At 32.9% G+C, this 13,696-nt stretch overlaps 1 protein-coding gene and 1 pseudogene across 1 annotated transcript; one reads left to right on the forward strand and one right to left on the reverse strand.

Moving 5' to 3' along the window:
* Positions 1 to 297: 297 nt before the first annotated feature.
* LOC125877577 (uncharacterized) lies at positions 298 to 962 on the forward strand (annotated as a pseudogene).
* Positions 963 to 1,565: 603 nt separating this feature from the next.
* LOC125877885 (serine/threonine-protein phosphatase 7 long form homolog) lies at positions 1,566 to 3,995 on the reverse strand. The gene is made up of 6 exons (XM_049559174.1): positions 3,464 to 3,995; positions 3,190 to 3,369; positions 2,489 to 2,914; positions 2,132 to 2,408; positions 1,845 to 2,095; positions 1,566 to 1,754 (listed from the first exon to the last, which is right to left on the reverse strand). The coding sequence occupies exons 1-6, from the start codon at positions 3,959 to 3,961 to the stop codon at positions 1,566 to 1,568; spliced, it is 1,821 nt and encodes a 606-aa protein (XP_049415131.1). The 5' UTR covers positions 3,962 to 3,995.
* Between the last annotated feature and the right edge of the window lie 9,701 nt (positions 3,996 to 13,696).

Below are 13,696 nucleotides of genomic sequence, written 5' to 3' on the forward strand. Positions count from 1 at the left end.
ATGAAACTGTTAATTGCGGTTGGGATTGATGCCAATGGAAATATTTTCCCACTTGCATATGCTTTAGTTGCACGTGAGAGTTTTGAGTCTTGGTCGTGGTTTCTCAAGTTATTATGGACACATGTTGTTTGTAAACGACAAGGAATTGGCCTCATTTCTGACCGTTATCAAGAAATCTTGCAATGTATTCAATTTTATGATTGGTTGAGTCCACCCAACACATACCATAGATTTTGTGTTCGATACTTAAGAGCAAATTTTAATAAAAAATTTGTAAATAGTGAACTCGAGAAATTAATGTGGTTGGCTGCTATAGAGCACCAGAAGAAAAAGTTTGTGCAACGGATGCAACAACTTAAAATATTGTCTCCTGCAGCATATGAATGGTTAAATGAATTTTCTTTGGAAAAATAGACAATGTATAAGGATGGTGGTCGTAGATGGGGTGCCATGACGACAAATGTGTCTGAGTCATATAATGATTTATTGAAAAAAGCTCGGGGGCTTCTGTGACTGCCATGGTTCGAATGACGTTCAAAACTCTTGTTGATCGTTTTGTCGAAAGAAACAACCTTGCAATCGCATTACTTCAAAGTAATATGTAGTGGCCTCTTGCAATAGATAAAAAATTTAATGATTATTATCAAAAAGCTCAAAGGCACACAAATATGATGACGTACAACACTGGTGATAGAGTATTTGAAATTCTTACTTTTGCTCATGATGGTAAAGGTGAAAATGTCCACAAGGTTACTGCAGAAAGTAAGAAATGTTCTTGTGGAAAATGGAGAAATTATCATATGCCTTGCTCTCATGCCATTAAATTTTGTGGACTTCGTGGAATCGAGCCAAAGTCATATGTAAGTAAATTCTATAGTACAAAATATTACAAACAAACATACACTGAGACATTTACCCAGTGGGTGATGAAATGTATTGGCCGCCAACTCCTTTTAATTTAATTGCAAATACTGAATATTTGCGAACATGTGGTATGCAAGTAAGAAGCCGACTTAAGAATGATATGGATATAGCTCCGACTTGCATGGCCAGAAAATGCAGTGTTTGTAAGGAAACAGGTCACACAAAGGTACGATGTCCTACTCGATTTTAAATATATTGTCTATATTTTTAAGATGAATGTAATTTTTCGGTCTTGTTATTAATATTATAATATATCGTCTTTAAATACTTATGTACATGAATTTAATCTGTCTTGTTGCATTTTAAATATATTGATTAAATTAATCTTTCAAGTAAGTTAAAAAGTAAAAAGATAATTTAATATTTTGTAAGTAACTACATTTATATTATAATTATATAATTGATTTGACCTAATTTAAAAAGTATTGATTTGACCTAACATAAAAAGTATTGATTTGACATAACTTAAAGGAAAAGAAACATCCTGCAAATGTTGAAAATAAAGAGGAGAATCTCACTGCGATGACAATAAATTTCAAACTCTTTGTTTAAATTTACATGAAACAACAAATTTCAACACACATAAAAATCTAATTTACTGCATAAAAATCTTTAGCCTTTCAAATAAAAATACATAAAAATTATTCTTCTGAGTTTTCTGAATCTTCTACGTCTTCATTTTCAGAATCTCTCTCATTTTGATAGTGACTACCTGTTCCACATCTAGTTGATTTGTGTAGCCTAGATGTTCTTCGAGGTGAATTTTCTCTATCAAAAATAGAATGTTGTGAAGCTTCAGCATTAAACGTTGGATCATGGGACACAGTTACCTATAATAAATACAATATAATATAATAAAATAAATATGCACAAAAAATTAGGAGAAAATTATAAAATTTCTATGAAAAATTCAACCTTACATTTGAAAAATTCAACCTCCTACCAAATGAAAAATTATGTATAGGAAATTCACACATACCATGCTGAATACCGTATTGAGATCCGCTGAATTGCGCAAAACCAAATATCGAAACGTGTGGAGTTACAAAACCAACTGTTTCTTGACTTGAAAAATTAGTATTAGTGTTAGAGGGGCCTGCAGAAAAATCAAGCGTGGGATAATAAGGCTCGGGAGTAACCACCAAATGTGTGTTATTATCAACCAAATTATCTCCATCAATCAAATGATGCTCCGCACAATTTCGACCACGACCTTCACCAGCGCTCCTTCTACCTCGACGTGCACTATCTCTAGGTGTTGTTTGTCGCGATCGGCGAGATACTTGTACTGGTGGTGGTTCATCGTATTGAGTGGGAGGATTGTAATCAGGAGCAAAGCTCAATCGCGTTCCCTGGAAGGCCGCATTCATTGACTCCATTGAAATACGAGCGACTTCCTCCGTATATTGTCTCATTTCATTAGATTGATTTTCATCATTTTCAATCATCCAAGCTCGACGATACTGCATTTCATGACCCCTAGCCTATAATGAATAAAAAAATATTAATAACAAAAATTGTTAAAGATTAATATAATAATTTAAAATTTACATAATATACATACTAATGCCTCATGTCTTCCTGCCATGTGCTGATACCCTTTCTGTACAACATGCTGTGAATTTCCAATGAACATGCGGGAATGCCTCATGTACCAACGAAAGTAATCTGCTTGATCACTCACAAATGGAGGTCGAAATATACAATTTTGACGTTGTTCCCATAAATATTGTATGTAGTTAAACGCATCTATATCCTCTTGTTTTATTTTGGATCGTTTATCACGCTTAAAATGATGTTCGGAAAATTGGGTACACGGTCCAGGAATATGTTGTAAATAACCAAACTGTCTCACAACACGATCAATCATGTGCCACTCACGATAAATTCCATAAATAAGTGGCACATGTGCCATCCAGACAAATTGTCCTGCCCGACACCACTCAGGCAATCCATTAATAACATCTTCTGAATAAGGTTGCCAAATAAACTATAAAAAAAGTGTAAGTAAGATAATTATTAATTTTTTTTGACAAAAAAATAAAAACAAATATGTACACTAACTAAAACAATCTTATGAAATATTTTTTTTGTACTATTATGTCATATAATATCTTATTTTGAGGACCTACCAAAAATCTATGTATATGTCATTATATTCACATGATTTTCTTGGATAGTGAGATATAAGTGTGAATAGTTAAAAATTTATATAAAATGGGATACAAGTATGAATAGTTAAAAATACTAATAATATTTAAATACCTGATCATCAGTTAGATTATCTAGTACATCCCTAATCACACCGATTACAGTTCGTGCCTCATTTTGATGATTTCTACGTTGCGTCCATTTACGTGCAAGCGCAGTTAAAACCTCAAGTTGATTGGTCCTTAGAGATTTCGGTAATGGTTGCAGGAGAATAATACGTTCCCATTCCCAAATCTACAATAAATAAAATTCAACATTTCTTAGAATACAATTAAAATTAAAAGTGCATATTACTAGTATATAAAAAATAATTAAAAAAAGTGTATACCTGCACTAAAGAGAGAAATTCACAAACTTCATTTGATTGTTTCATTGATGCACGACATAAACAATTATACAAATATGATAATGCGGCTGCTCTCCATGCTTGTGTTGACATTACATTTAAATTTTTCATGTCAATCAAAAGGTCTAAATTAAGCTTATTAGTAGATTTATCTGGAAATATTGATCCACCACATAACCCTAATAAATATAATCTAAACCTTTGTTGCACCTCACGCTCAGTTGAATGATCAGTAATATCATCTAAACCTTCAATATGCTCAATTAATTTATATGTTAACAATCTACTAACACCAGAAAAACAATCATTATCGGGTGACCATCCCGTTAATTCAAACATCATTTCTTGTCTACCAAAAACTCCTAAAGTATCAGCGCCATTTAAAATTATAGGACTACCATCTATTACCATTCCGAACAAAATTTCTACATCTTGTAAAGTTATGGTAGCCTCACCAGTTCGCATGTGAAAGGTATGCATTTCTGGACGCCACTTTTCAATTAAAGCAGAAATTAATCCGTTGTCATACGACACACATCCTACATCAAGAATTCCTTTAAATCTACAATTTTTAAAATACCGATGAATGCGAGGATGTAAAGGATGATATTTTATATGTTGTCAAAGTTCAACATCACCGCGACGCGTATATAAGCAAGATTCTCTTCCCTTAAGCTACCATTCCAAATTCCTTCGGAACGATGATGAACTTGAATTTTTAATACATCATACTCTATTGGACCAGGATGTACGTACATATTTGATGGATGCATATCTATATACAAAATATAAAAATAAGTGTTAGTGTTAATATAATTCTTTAAAGATGAATATATTCACAATACCATATAAAAGTTAAAAATTAATTAATTAAAAATAAAATAAGTCCAAACTTACCTTATAGAGGAAGACTTTTGAAAAAGTTTGAAAGGAGAGTTGAAAAATTATACTTGAAGTTTGAAGGGAGACTTCAACCAATTTATAAGAAAATTTTAAATGAAACACGTGAACTTTTTCTATTTTTTACGCATGCATCTGAGTTGGATTTTTTTTAAAAATATGACATGTGAATGTTTGAACAATTAAAAAACAAGAAATTTGGAAGGAAATTTCGCTATTAGTTAGTGACAAAAAATAAATTTAATACGATTTAAAAAAGGCATAATACATATATTGGACCCTAAACTTAGCTTCAAATTTTAACTTTGACCTCCAACTTTCATAGTGCACAAATAGGCACTTTAACTTGTATAAAGTAGAACAAGTAAACACACGAGTCCTACATGGCACAATACACGTAGGACACCACGTAGGACAAAAAATGACATGTAGGATGCCATGTAGGACATGTGTGTCTATTTGTTCTATTTTATACAAGTTAAAGTGCCTATTTGTGCACTATGAAAGGTGGAGGTCAAAGTTAAAATTTGAAGCCAAGTTTAGGGTCCAATATATGTATTATGCCTTTAAAAAATATATAATTGGCAGCGATATTTATAAAAAAAATTCCACCAAAATCGCTTTATTTTTTTAAAAAAAAGTTTCCACCGAAATCGCTGCCGAAAAAAAATAAAATTTCCACAAAATTTATAATAATGTTTTAAAAAAAAAAATTAACGAATATCGCTGCCAGGGTAGCGATGTTAAAAAAATTAAAAGAAATTTACCATCAGGTGTTGACTAGTTGACAGAAATTTCAAAAAATAAAATAAAATAAAAGAATATTTTTACAAAAATCGCTACCAAGGCAACAATTTTTTTTTAAAAAAACTAGTTCTACCAAAATCGCTGCCAAGGCAGCGATTTCAAGATATATATATATATATATATTTATTTATTTATTTAAAAAAAGCTGTCAAATGGCTGAAAATTGCTGCCTTGACAGCTTTTTAGTTAAAATTTTTTCTTTTTTTTTTAAATTCGTTTTTCGTCAATTTTTATTTTTTTAAAAAATCATTTTTCGTTTTGAAAACAAGGCAGTGTTTTTATTAAAAAATAATTTTTTTAACAAAAATCGCTGAAAAGGAAGCCTAATTCGGCACCGATTAAAGTTTGTGCCTCATTTTGATGATTTCTACGTCGAATCCAAATTTTTGGATGGAATCAGGCTCCCTGTCAGCAATTTTTTTAAAAAATATTGTGCTTTCATAAAAATTAAAAAAAAAAATTAAGAAAAGATTTTCAAAAATTTTTTTTTAAGGAAAATGCTGCCAGGGCAGCGATTTTCCAAAAAAAAGTTTTTACAAAAAGCTGCCAAATTTTTTTTCCTATGAAAACGCTGCCATAGCAATGATATTAGGTGGAGGAAAAAAATTAGAGTTAAAAAATCACTGTTGTGCCAGCGATTTTAGTGAAAAAAATTGGATAAAAATCGCTGCCCTGGCAACGATTTTATTTTAACGGAGTACACGATGTTAATACGTGTCAGAGGAATATCTCTCCTACAGGAGCGATTTTGCCGTTTTGGTTTTAAAAAAAATGATGTGCCCTTTTGGAATTTTTGGCAATTTTTTTTGCCCTTTTGGCTCCGGACTCGTGAATTGTGTGAGGTTAATCTTTGTGTCCTATGATATATTTTTCGTTTCTCTTCTTACTTATGGTCTTTCGAGGTTTGCGTTGCTAGCTTCCGGATGACACCTAATTATTTTCGGTCCTAACAATTGTTGGTGTTATATAGTGCCCTTCAACGCGCAAAATAATGCACACCAATTATCATCAGCGTGCAACACCTATTTAGTTAAATTGATAGAATGATCCAACATTTTACTAATATTAAAATGCTATACTAACATGTACACTATTATATAATGTTAATATTTTGAAGAGAAATTCATATATTTCAATTCTAACAAATGATTTTAACCAAATTTTTTTAATGATAATTAAGTTGTACTTGTTCCATGCTGGGATGCAAGTTGTTGAAGGCAAACTTTGCTATTGGAGGAGCCATGAATATCGTACTAGTTTTTGTTTGTTTAGTGAGATTTGTAACAAAAAGTGCAAAATAGAGGATTCAAGGGTGAGTGTGTTAGAAAAGGCTTTTTTTGTTATTGCTTTTGCTATCGCAAGTGCTAAGTCTAATGTATCAAATTATCATAAATAAATAATTAATGGTGTGTTATCTTGTGTGTGAAAGAATAAAAGTACTACTAATTAATTTGAATTGTAATGATTATGATGAGGAAATAATTCCAAATTATGTCTTAGTATGACATTGTACTATATCTTTGTGTGTGTCACAATCCGCACCATTGTGACTGACATCCACACTAACCCTCCGGTGGGAGAACCATTACTACAACCCATGCTAAGCAGCCTTCACCAAAATACTACACATTTAAAGATACGGAAGCAAGTTTAAATGTCTAAGGAAGGAAAATTAGAGAGTTCCTATAAACTCCAACTAAAGTCTAACAACCAAATGCGAAAATAATGCCTAGAACCTGAAAGTCAATGTACCAAAACTCTAACAAGGAACCATAAGTCTAAGAAAATGGGTACAACCCAATTAAACATAGGAAAATCTGAAGTACTAGTCTAAGTTCGAAGATGTGGACATAAACAAAGAGAACTCATGGCAACCTGTCAGTAGCCGCCTGACGAAGATGCATTGTACTCAACAAAGAAAGGGCAAGTGCAGTATCAATACACAACCACAGTGTACAGGTAGGATCACACGGCTATCCCATTAAGTGAAACACATGCAAATAACCTCAACATTATAAAACAGACATATACCGAACATATACAATATTAGTTATCATTTCAAAAAAACATGTCAATTCCACATTCTCAAGAGTACACAAATATGCCAAGTCAATGGTCCTGTCATGGAACCCAAGCCCAAACTGTTAGTATACCGGTACGTGGTACCCGATCCAAGTTAGTGTGCCGAATGTGACACCCAATCCCATATATGCGCCGAAACGTGGCACCCGATCCAAGTTAGTGTGTTGGAACATAACACCCGATCCATTCAACATACCACAATCACAATCATAATGTACATTTTCATAATCATACAATCATGAGGTGATTCATGGCATATAGTTATTCATTCATACTCACTTACATAGGGTGTGATCAATAATGTAACATTCACATACATACATGCAATACAATGAAGCAATTACAAACATCTATCACACAAACATGAAATCACAACCATCACCTACCTCGAACAAAGCTTGAATCCCCTAAGAAACTTGATTCTTCCCTTTCCGGGTTCATTCCGCTTTGTAACACCTCGCAACTAGAAAGAACTAGAAGGAAGTTTAAAATCTGGAAAATTTGGTAAAGGTGTTAAAATGAGTTTTTGGTCAACTTCTAATGGCCATAATTCCTAGCTCAGGATGAGTTAGATGTATTTCTAGATATGGTTGGAAAGACCTTGGGATGATCTTTCCAACGTCGCCAAGTTTGCACGATTTCAAGTTCGTATGAGTAAGTTGTACCCTTTGGAAGTAGGGCTATTGCATTAAGGAAAATCCAATCCGGATTTAGAGGGGTATTTTAGTCCTTTCCTAGCCCTATTATTTTAATCCATTTTTAGGAGTTTAATATAGGTCAAATCAGATTTTAGTCAGTTTTAGAATTTGGAATTTCACGCTAGGGCTAAGGAGAGAGGAGAAGAGAAAAAAAGAAGGAGAAAAAGGAAAATTCATCAAGATCGATGAAGAAAGTTGGTGTTTCGCCAAGGATTTACTTCTATCAGGTATGTGAGGCACTCGTAATGTTGGGATCGTTCTCCCACGTGCCAAGCATATTAATTTCAGTTTGGATTCAACCTTAAAGAGTTTGAATATTGATGATCTTGATATCTATTCTTGAATTTATATATTGTTCTTGAATTTGACTGAGTTGGGAAGTTTCTGAGTTCGTTATGTTGAATCATAGAGTCGTTTCAAGTTAGGTTCTTAGGTACAATTGTTGGGTATCTGTATCTATAAGTAATTTGCGAAAAAGAACCAAGTTTGGGTAAATTGGGGTTGGAAAACGAAGAAGAAGATTTCGTCGGATGAAATCCGGCATTGCCTCCACGTCGCGGAGCTGGTTCCCAGATTTGGAAATTTTTGTTTCGCGTCACGCAGCTGTCACGGAGCGTTTTGCCTAAAACGTAGTTTTCGAAACTAAATTTTAAAAGCTTCTCCGCGGAGCGGAGCAGTCATGGACCGTTCTGCCTCAAAAGACATTTTTGAAACCAAAAATTAAATATGTCTCCGCGTCGTGGACCCACCTTTAAATCTTTATTTTTGGTCGTTTGTCATGTTTAACTATCTAAAATAAATCCTAAACAACATGAGATCTTTGCAAACCCAAATCTTAATCCTTGAATCCATAATTCAATTCAAGGATCAGTTAAGAGTCAAATCAAGATCAGTTAATAGTCAAGTTATGATAAGTTCTTACAGTTTTCCAAGAGTCTTTCACAAATGTTTTAACTTTGTTTTAAGACTTAAGTTTTGAGTTCAGTAAAGATGTAAAGTTGAAGTTCTTTTCTTCAAAGAAGTATATGGGAATTATGTATTCCCAAAGAGATATAAAAATGTTTTCACATTTAAATAAGAACGGAAACTGAGATTTCCGAAGAGCTTTCGAGCTAGTTTTTAGAAAAGAGTAATAGCATTCTAAATGAAGCAAAAAGGGAAACTGAGATTTCCAAGGTAACCTTTGAGCTAAGTTTTTGAGCACTAATCTCAAATCACTGAATAAGTAAGTTTTTAAAAAATAACATAAGAGCTAGTATATTTTGGGAGTAGTATTGAGCACCGAATTAGGGGTAAGTATGAGTTCAGATAATTCACGTCTCCATAAAACCATGTAGCCACCATGGGTAGAAAATGGTCATACTTTTTAGATGAGCCCTTTTCACAATAGACTAGTGGATCCACTTAGTAGTTCAGGTCTCTGGTCGGGTATAGGATGCGCTGGCAGCGTGAGGTCGATCGTTGTATCATCACTATAGCTCTTATGTGATGGTTGCCGGTTAGAGAAACTCTCACAGAAGTTATTGTATTTTTATATACATCAGTTTATTGTATTTTTACATACATTTCAGAGTTATGTTGTATCCTTGTATATACACAGAGTTGACATCATGTTTTTAAACAACTTTTCTTTATATTGCACTTGTTTTAAACTGCTTTATATTGAAATGAGTTCAGTTAAGTATTCATGAGTTGAAAAGAGCCAAGGTAAGTGTTTTTTTTCAGATTCCCTCTCAAGTCTATGTTGTTTTAGCATTCGAACTCGCATACTCGTACATTTAATGTACTGATGCTAGTTGTCTTGCATCGTCTTATGATGCAGACACAGGTAACTAGGATCGGCATTCCAGCATACCGTTGATCCAATGAGCAGTTCAGAGTCAGTCGGTGAGCCTCTTTGCATTCCGGAGGACCTATTTTCATTGTTTTCTAGTTAGTTCATTAGGATGTTGTGGGGTTGTCCCAACATCCATCTCAGTTGTTTTAGAGGCTTCATAGACAGCCATATGTTAGTCCTTTGAGTCTTTCCATTATCATTTCTTGTTGTTAAGACTTGGGTAGCTAGTTTTGGCCAAGTTGAATGTTTAACCTTTAAACATTCTCAGTTATTTTATTATTCAGTTCAATTAAGTGTTATTAATCATTACAAGTATGAATATTGTCTTCCGCTGAGTTAAGTAAGCCAGGCCAAGGGTTCGCTTGGGACCAAAAATGGTCTTCGAGTGCCAGCCACGTCTGGGGTGTAGACTCGGGGTGTGACACACTTGTTCTTGGTATACAAACAATCAATATAGCGCGATGATCAATAAACAAGACCTAATTATCCGTATTATAATCAATAATATCAATCCTAGGTCAAACCATTGATCCCCATACCCAGATTAGGGCTTTTTCCACCATAATTCCTAGATCAAAACCCTCCCCCATCGATAATTACCCAAGAAACTAAGTTATACGGATCGAAACATGGATTCGGGTGAGTAAAACCTTACCTTAAGCCTCAAGAATGGTGAAAAACTATCAAGAAAACACATGGGGTCATCTCCTAGCTATGAAAGTCAAAACTTGCAGAATAAAACGATTTTGGGGTGTATTTTCGACTTAATTCACGACTGGCCCGCCACAACTGTCCTCACCCCGCTACAGCGGCCTCACCCTAGCGGCTTGCGCGGAGACAAAACATCGTAATTAGAGTCTCAAACCCCCCATTTCACAACACACCTTCATCTCATGACACTTAGAAAATACTTGTTCACGCTAGGATCAGTTTCAGGAGTTCTACTCGCTCTAATTCAATTCCGTAAAGTCGCACGGGTTCCTTAACGTCTTAGCTATCTACTCGTGTGATCAAATTCTTTGTCAAGTCTCTCATTCGCTACCAGATCTTCCTAGAACTCACTGAATCTGATTTCGTCCAAATCTGGCTATGTTAGGAATTCTCAAGTTATTACCAAAAAGTTTTCTGACCCAATTTCTTTCTCCGATGGCTTTTTTATAACGATGGGAACAAGTCGTTACAGTGTGTCAAGTGAAGTAATATATATATAAATTGTTCATTGTAATTTTGATTGAGTTGATTAATGGATATGTTATTATTAATCTGATGATGTTGTTGAGGAATTTTTATTTTCATTAGCACTTAAATAGATCATGATTGGATTGAGTAATATATATATTAGACGCTTAAAGTTAAGTTCATCTCTTTAGTTTCGTCCAAAGATTATTATTCATGTTGAGATTGAAATAATCAGGGCGTCATGCACAAATTATTAATTTAAATCTTGAATATAATTATAAATCAGATGACAAAAAAATTATACTAAAAATAATAATAATTCAATATAATTTAATCAATTGACCTACATATGAGAAAACCAGGAATGACTCAATGCATTTTAAAATGAGGCATGTGCCTTAGGCTCCAAAATCGAAGGGCCTAATTTTTTAGTAATAATTAAATTATTATAAGCCTTTTTTTTAAAAAAACAATATACTATATTTTTTAACCTATTTGTCGTTTTTTTTAGGTTGTTTCAAAACATTAAAAAATGTTTCTTTTTATGGATTAATTTTTAAATTTAACTTCCACATGATATGTTTAAGACCACAAGATTAAAAAATATTTTGGTATATATATCTTTGGTTTAAGACCATAAAAAAATAAAACTTTGTTTATAAAAAATAAAGAAATAACTTGAATCTCACATATAATTTTTTTCTTTTAAAATTTAGNAGGGCCTAATTTTTTAGTAATAATTAAATTATTATAAGCCTTTTTTTTTAAAAAAAAAATATACTATATTTTTTAATTTATTTGTCGTTTTTTTTAGTTTGTTTCAAAACATTAAAGAATGTTTCTTTTTATGGATCAATTTTTAAATTTAACTTCCATATGATATGTTTAAGATCACAAGATTAAAAAATATTTCGGTATATATATCTTTGGTTTAAGACCATAAAAAAATAAAACTTTGTTTATAAAAAATAAAGAAATAACTTGAATCTCACATATAATTTTTTTCTTTTAAAATTTAGACGTCCAATTTATTTTTGGCCTTATGCCCCTAATTAGCTTGAGTCTCCGCTGGAGAAAACTATTACAAAAGATAGATTAAAACCTACTGGGTGAAAAATTTCTCCCTAGATGACTCATAAATAAATGATTACATTGTGAAATTGTGTTCAGAGAAGAAAATGTCTTCTATTTACAGATTTCAAGACTTCCTTTCCAAGAAAATGTCTTTGTGTGCAATTCAAACATTTGAGATTTGTATCTAAGTTGTTAATTTTTTATAAACTTGGGAAAAGTTATATTTGAGGATATGAAACAATATTTACTAAGTTTTTCCCCCACTTATTAAACTCCAAAGGACTGTATCACTGTGCTATCTCACATAAAAGAGGTTTTTATGACAATTATATCATTTAATAATTTTTAAGACTTAAAACGGGAAATACTTGATTTTTTACGAACTCTTCATTGGCAAGCACCCGTAGATATTTTGGGCGGCTCGTTGACTGAGTTCGGAGTTATGTTTCTAATGCACTTCATCTATTGATGAGTCCAGGGTATTCGACAGTTCTTTCGAGCTTCTACTTTTTTGCATTTACCACGTTGCAATGCATTACTTTGCTTGGTCGATCTGATCTTAACTGTCTTGTATTTGAGTGCTTCCTGATTGTTAAACTATGTTTTTAGTAGTTATTTTTTTACTCCTTAACATTTTTAAATTGTAATGTTAGAACTATCTACTATGTCACACCCCGAGCCAACACCCTGGACGTGGCCGGCACTCGAAGACCATTGTTGGCCTCAACTGAACCCTTGGCCTGGCTTACTTACTCAGCGGAAGACAACATTCATACTCAATACTCAATGAACTTAACTGAACTGAAAAATAAGATAACTGAGAATGTTAAAAAGTAAACATTCAACTTGGCCAAAAGTGGCAACCCGGGTCTTAACAATAAGAAATGATACTGAAAAGACTCAAAGAACTAACATCTGACTGTCTATCTATGAAGCCTCTAAACAACTGATATGGATGTTGGGACAGACCCCACAACATCCTAATGAACTAAACTAGAAAACAATGAAGTGGATCTTCTGGAATGCAAGGAGGCTCACCAACTGACTCTGAGTGCTGAACCTGATCAATGAGGCGCTGGATGTTGACCTTGGTTACCTGTGTCTGCATCATAATACGATGCAGGCCAACTGACATCAATACATTGAATGTACGAGTATGCGAGTTGGAATGCTAAAACAACATAGGCAAGAAAGAATCTGAGAGAACTGAAGAACTTACCTGGCTCAACTCAACTCAACCTGACTGGACTCATTTCAATATAAAGCAATTTAAAAGCAAGTGCAATATAAAGAAAAGTTGTTTGAAAATATGATATCAACTCTGTATGTATGCAAAGATGCAATATAACTCTGAGATGTATGTGTTGACACCCAATTTTGACCCTCCACAATTTAATTAATTTTCAAGTTTCTTCAATTTCAAATAATTTGAAATAATTATTTTCGAAAATAAAAAATATACTTTCAAAATCATTTTTTTTCAAGACATGTTTGAAAATTTTCAAATAGATTATATATTTTTTTATACTTATAATTTATATATTTATATATTTTTTTAGTTTTTATGAATNTTTCGAAAATAAAAAATATACTTTCAAAATCATTTTTTTTCAAGTCATGTTTGCAATTTTTCAAATA

Source organism: Solanum stenotomum, chromosome 9 (genome assembly GCF_019186545.1).
Source record: "Solanum stenotomum isolate F172 chromosome 9, ASM1918654v1, whole genome shotgun sequence".
In the NCBI taxonomy this organism is placed as follows: domain Eukaryota; kingdom Viridiplantae; phylum Streptophyta; class Magnoliopsida; order Solanales; family Solanaceae; genus Solanum; species Solanum stenotomum.